The sequence below is a fragment of the Hemicordylus capensis genome, chromosome 4 (assembly GCF_027244095.1).
Source record: "Hemicordylus capensis ecotype Gifberg chromosome 4, rHemCap1.1.pri, whole genome shotgun sequence".
Lineage (NCBI taxonomy): Eukaryota > Metazoa > Chordata > Lepidosauria > Squamata > Cordylidae > Hemicordylus > Hemicordylus capensis.
Genome location: NC_069660.1, coordinates 68,160,754 through 68,166,948, shown reverse-complemented (window position 1 = coordinate 68,166,948; position 6,195 = coordinate 68,160,754). Strand labels below are relative to the sequence as shown.

At 44.3% G+C, this 6,195-nt stretch overlaps 1 protein-coding gene across 3 annotated transcripts in view; it reads left to right on the top strand.

The window, feature by feature from the left end:
- The first annotated feature begins 531 nt into the window (after positions 1-531).
- CNTN2 (contactin 2) overlaps positions 532-6,195 on the top strand; it is a 77,067-nt gene continuing 71,403 nt past the window's right edge. For 2 of the 3 annotated variants that reach the window (XM_053248180.1, XM_053248179.1), the window contains exon 1: positions 532-766. In XM_053248180.1, the coding sequence (XP_053104155.1) occupies positions 541-766 (226 nt within the window). In that variant the 5' untranslated portion in view covers positions 532-540. The remainder of the gene's footprint in view (positions 767-6,195) is intronic. The other variant, XM_053248181.1, reaches the window with a different exon arrangement.

Genomic DNA, 6,195 nt, shown 5'->3' with positions numbered 1-6,195 from the left:
ACAAGTCTTCAGCAGAGGATGGAGGGTTCTTGGACCGGCCATTACTCAAATTAAATTCTGTGCCATGCACACAATTGTGCGATCAAATATTTGTTTGGTGGGGGCGGGGCCGCAAGCCTGTTTTTTTCTTTGCCGTTTTGCATGTCTGGCTTGATGGAGAATTTTGTGGGGCATTTAAAAAAAAAAAAAAAAGCCTGAGAATGTGGTGAGGCTTTCCCTTCCCATCCCACCCCCGGGCATCATATGTCCCCCAGCCAGACTGAAAGGGTGAGAGCCGAAAAAGCAATCAGCCTAGTTCAAAGTGTTGCAGGGAGATCGTCTGTTGGCGAGGGCGAAAACCAGCACCAGCTGAAGAAGACCATGAATTATGTATGCTGCTGCAAGTCACTCTCTCTAGGTCTGACTGGTCCTGGCAAATGAGGTAAAGGCGGAGTGAAAAGGAGGGGGGGGGATCCCCTCTCTCCAGGCCCGTTGACGGGGAGGAGGGTGGAGAAGAGAGGGAGCGCTGGGAAAGGGAGGGAGAGGGAGGAGCACATCCTAATGCAGAGATGCTGCAGTGGCTCCGGGCGCGCACACATAACACTGGCAAGCCAGCAGCAGCAGGAGAAGCAGCAGCAGCAGCAGCTGCACAAGGGGGAAAGCTCACCTGCAAAAGGAGGGCAGGCGGAAGAGGGGAAGGTTGTTGCTGCATCAAGGACTCCGAGGACCTCCTGGCAGAGAGACGCCACGCACAAACACGTGCCAAGCCAGCCACTCGCCGCCCAAGGTAGGGAGGTTTCTCTGCTCTACTCAGAGGAGTCGACTTCCCTTGGAGGAAGCCATGGATGATCGATGCAAGCTAACTTCCCATCCCTTCTGGTCAATGCCAGGTCCTTCTGGGGAGTGGGGAGGGGAGGGGAGAGATCACCAGCTCAGTAAGCCACGCTGTCCCAGCCGAGAAGGGCTCCCTAGGGGCAGCAGGGTTTTGATGTGGACATTTACCAGCGGGACACTAAGATGGGAGGAAGAGCTGCCAATGCCCAGTGTATGCCCAGGAGTGTAAGAGAGTCAGCAACTGAAAAGGGAGAGACTAGAAAGCAGAGGAGTGAAGGAGGGGGCCCTATAAAAATGTACTTCTCTGGGAGATGCTTTGATGGGTATAGAAAGGGCTGCTGATTGAGGGACCCATATGTCTGACTGGAGTGCCATGTGGGTGTGACCAGAAAAAGCCCCAGTGGGTCTGATCATCTAGTGAACTGGGAAGAGATCTGGATCAGGGTGCAAGCCAAAGGATGTGATCCGTCCCAGTCCTTGTGCTGCAGGCAGTGTCTCCACTCCTCATTAGGGCTGCAGAGGAAGGGAGTGCCGGCTTCTGGTATGTGAGTGTTCTGTGTGTTTACTTCCCTTCTCAAGTCCACTAAGCCATTTCAAAAACGTTTCAGGAGGCTGGAATTGCATGAGATTGGATATAGACAATTTTAGAATGGGGAGCTTCCTCAGTTCTGTGATGGGATGGGTCTTCAGGTGATGAGGAAAACGGAATTGATGCCTACACCCAGATAATCCCCATCCCGTTAGTGTTATGCTTCATCTGAACATCTGTAGATCTAGACCAAACCTGCACAACTTGTGATCCACCAAGCTGAATCCAGTTAATCAACTACAGTGGCCCACTAGTGACTCAATGAACTCTTGGCTTTTCTGCCTTCTTGGGGGTGCCCACAAATCATGAGTGGCCGGCTGCATTTTACATGGTAGGTCACAAGTGGTCCAGGTCTACTCTAGCCTCATTTCAGATGCCTTTGACAGCAAGGCTAACGTGCATGGCAGAGATGGAGGTCTTACAATTTAAGGACCCTGGTTGTTTTTCACCCAGGGCATGTCCACTTGATTTTTTAATATTTTACATTTATATCCTGCACTTCCTCCAGGGAGCCCAGAGTGGTGTACATGGTTATGTTTATCTTCACAACAACCCTGCTTGCCACCCTTTGCATTTCATGGCCTTTTATCTCCACTATTTACAAACTATTTTCTCTGTAATCTATATGCATGTGTGTCTGCATCGTACCTGACAGTTAAGGATAACTGTGCATGCAGCTGACAAAGTGGGCTTTAATCATGAAAGCTTATGTCAAAATAAAGTCTTTAAGATGCCACAAAACTTTCAGTTGCTTTTTATAGCTGGGTAGTCTGGAAGCTTGAGCTCCACCCATCGATTTCTGGACCATATAAATAAAATGGTTGTGTGCTTTTGGTCATAGGCCACACTATGGACCCCACAGTCAACCCCTGCTAATTGGGCAAAGAGGCTATTTTATTCTTTCATTTAGCAGAGGAAGTACAATTGTACCTATTCAGCCCAGCATAGCATCTTTTCCAGAGCCTATTGCTAGTATCTCCTGTGGCTTTTTAAACTAGGTATTTATTATTCGATTGTGAGTCCCTTTGGGATAGGGAACAATTTTTTCATTTCTCAGCCACCCAATAGCACAGTGGAGAAGCAATCTGCTTAGAGAGCAGGAGGCTGTTGGTTCGAATCCCTGCTAGTGTGTTTTCCAGAATATGGGAAATTCCTATATCAGGCATAGGAAGATATAGGAAGGTGCTGAAAGGCATCATCTCATACTGCGCAGGAGAAGGCAATGATAAACCATTCCTGTATTCTACCAAGAAACCCACATGGCTCTGTGGTTGCCCAGAGTTGACACTGACTCGACGGCACAACCTTTCCTTTTCCCCCGTGATATGTAAACTACTTTGGGAAATTTTTGTTGAAAAGTGGCATCTACTACACATTCTAAATATTACGGAGCTTAATAATCAGATGTTCCTTTCTGATCCCTGGTTTAAATTTTCTTTAAGGCCAATATTAGTTCAACACATTTTAGTTTGAAGAGGACAATTGCTCATAAGCATATAACTAGCACAAGGGTCACCTATTTATTTTCTTCTGCTCCTGAGGCTTCAGGTCACCTTAAGTGGCGCAGCAGAGAAATGCTTGACTAAAAAGCAGATGGTTGCCGGTTCGAATCCTTGCTGGTACTATATTGGGCAGCAGTGATATAGGAAGATGCTGAAAGGCATCATCTCATACTGCACAGGAGGAGACAATGGTAAACCCCTCCTACCAAAGAAAACCACCGGGCTCTGTGGGTGCCAGGAGTCAACTTGACGGCACACTTTACCTTACCAAGGCTTCAGCACAAGAACCTGTAGGATGTGGAAGATCCCAGGTCCACTACTCCCTGCATAGATGATCTGACATAAACTTAGTCTACTGCACACTTTGAAGTACCAGCAGGTCCTGCCAATTTAACAATTAGCATTTGGACCACTGACCTTTACACAGATTACACTTCACATTAAGCCCTTGCGGATTTACTCAACATGTTGTTTATTATTCCCCACCCCCTTCAATCACTCTCCCATCTGGCTGCAAGCAAAGCCACTCCAGTCCATTCCTCCTGCTTACAAAGACAGCTGTTAAGAAGGTTGCTCTGAACATGTGGTGAAGGGGGTAGATGATTATTCAAAGCATACTGGAACCAGCCTCAAGTATGAATTAACGGGGTGGGGGGAGAATGAAAAAAGCCCATTGCATATAAAATATACGTTAAAAGCCTTACTGTTTAGGTAGAACCTGTTGTATCAAGACCCGGAACACGCCACCATTGGTGTGGTGATTATTCATTGGCTTTGCAAGCATGATAAGGGAAAGATGACAGTGGCATGCCTGGATCCAAAAGAGTCTGCTATCCTTTTATTCATTCTTGTTCTTCTAGTAGCAGCAGACAAGGCCTGTTCAGAATTGTCAGCAGTGATGGGGAAAGCATCACCTGCTGGATTTCATGCAGCTATTAAAAGTACAGGAACCCTGCCAGAACAGAAAGGTTAGCAACCCTAGGTTTCTTCAGTTATATTTCCTTCCATCTCGGAGGTGAGAAGCAGACTTTCCCCATCCGTTTTTGGTCATGGTTAATTGGTCTGAAGTGTTTTTTCCACCAGCCCTCTTTGTACTCAACTCTAGGTACTAAAAGCACTTGAAGATTTACTGTTACCATGCCCCCCTTCAAGGCATTATTCATTCTTCAGATGAAATCTTGAGATAATTACCCCTCACCCACCCAGTCTTACTTTCTAAGAAAGAGTTATCCTTCTCAATGGCTTTACACCAGAGATGCCTATGAGCAGAAATGTGTGATTTGAATTTCTCCTTCACTTCTTGGAGTACAATGTGTCTGGACAAGAGGAAGTGAGGGAGAAGCTGGAGGGAAGTCATTTGACTCGCTGCCTCCTTTTTGGTTATTGGCATTCCTTGAAGAAAAGTTGGGTAAGTGTGGGATGACTGAGTTCAGGGTCTGGTTGAGAGCTGAAAAGTAGCCAGAGTCTTGGGACAGCAATAAGGGAAGCACAGAAATCCAACTTGAACAAGTGTGAAGGAAACCTAGAGATCTCAGCCATAATAGCAAATCTTTCGTTTGTTGCACTGGCAAGGGGGTCAAGACAAAAATCAAGAAAATAGATACAAAGCAATTTTAAGGGCATGTAATTGATATAAATTGGGTTCCTTTTAAAAATGGGTTTAGATCTGGCTTTAAGAAAGGCTTAAACTTTTATTCTTTAAAAAATGTTAAGTCTGTGAAGCACTGAAATTGGTTTTGGATTAGTTTTGCCCAGCATATTTTAGAAAACTTACTAGCATCTGTGTGGGCCTAAGCAGCTATCAGAAGCTGTCATCCCATGTAGATTGCAGAAATCATGCTTGCTTTAATAAGCAACAGTTCTGGTTTCTCATGCCTTTTTGGGGAATCTATAATAATTGTTGTTCCCGACTGGGAAACAAATGATTCTGCATGCATCATTCTTTTTGTAAAATGGCATATTTCATCTGATAGAGGTTGGTGGGATTTACCTCACCTGTTTCAGAAGCTGGATCTCAGCAATGTTGTGCCTTTGTCTGCTTGTTTGGTGGAGGTGTGTGTGAGAGAAATTGGAGGGTTTTAAAGGGGGGCAGGAGGGAAATGTGGGAAAATGTGATGAAGTATCTTATCTAGCAGAGTTCAATATTTCATGGAGTATAGCAATGTTTTTTTAAGAATAAACTTAAATTTTATTAAATTAAGATGGCTGCATCTTAATAAAAATATTCTGGTTAAGGATCTAAATATGAATACATAGATCATGCCTTTCTCACAATTCAGAAATTTAATGACTCTGCAGCAGCTAGTTCAGACCATGTATGCAACCCTCTAAAATGTTAAAAATAGATACAAAGCAATTCTAAGGACATGTAATGCATGTAAATTGGGTTCCTTAAAAAAAAAAGATTTTAGATCTGGCTTCAAGACAGGCTTAAGCTTTTATTCCTAAAAAAAAAGTTAAGCCTATGAAACACTGGAATTTTCAAGCTAAAATGCTCCTGAAGGCATAAGCCAGAGGTGGAAGAGATTTTTTTTTAAATATTGTGTGTGTGTTTGTTTGTTTGTTTGTTTTATATTGGCAAAGCTATATGTATTGAGAACCTGAGATATGGAGTAAGCTGAAGCATTGCATAGTGGTCAGAGCACTTGGTTTCTTATTGCAAGCCAAGAATAAATGAACTAAAAATACACCATTTCATCTGCGTTTCAGCTCTTGCTCAGTGTCCCATGGTCTCTTTCTAACAGCATTTGCATGTTTGTGTGCCTCTTATTTCTAGTGGCAGTGCATGAGAGAAATGAATCGGAAAATTTATATGTGTGAGAGAGGCATGGTCAGTGTAAATTGTTATTAAGCTTGTGTAGCAATTCTGCTATGAAATTCTTTATATGAATATGATATGTGATTTGTTCACTTTGTGCATCAAATCAGGAGTCCTTTTGTGCTGTGACCACTCAGTTCAAGAACTATCTTTTGGGTACTTACAGTGATGGCACACCCAAGGCAGATCTTATTGGGAAGCAAGTCCTTCATTAGTTGGAGAATTAAGGGTGGTAAATTGGGGGCAATTTCATTCAGTCCAACAGGTCCTGGCCAAGATTTATGATGGTGGGATTAGGAGAAGGGCTTTTAAAATGGTACCAGTCACTGCTCAGGATGGCACCACCCTAGAGCAACCACTCTAGGAAGGCTGCTTGCATTATACATGCCCAACACTACTTTCCCTACCTCCAGAGGGCGGTGCAATCTAATAGGTCCTTCACCCCTGTGGAGGTTGGTTGTGGTTGCAAGTCC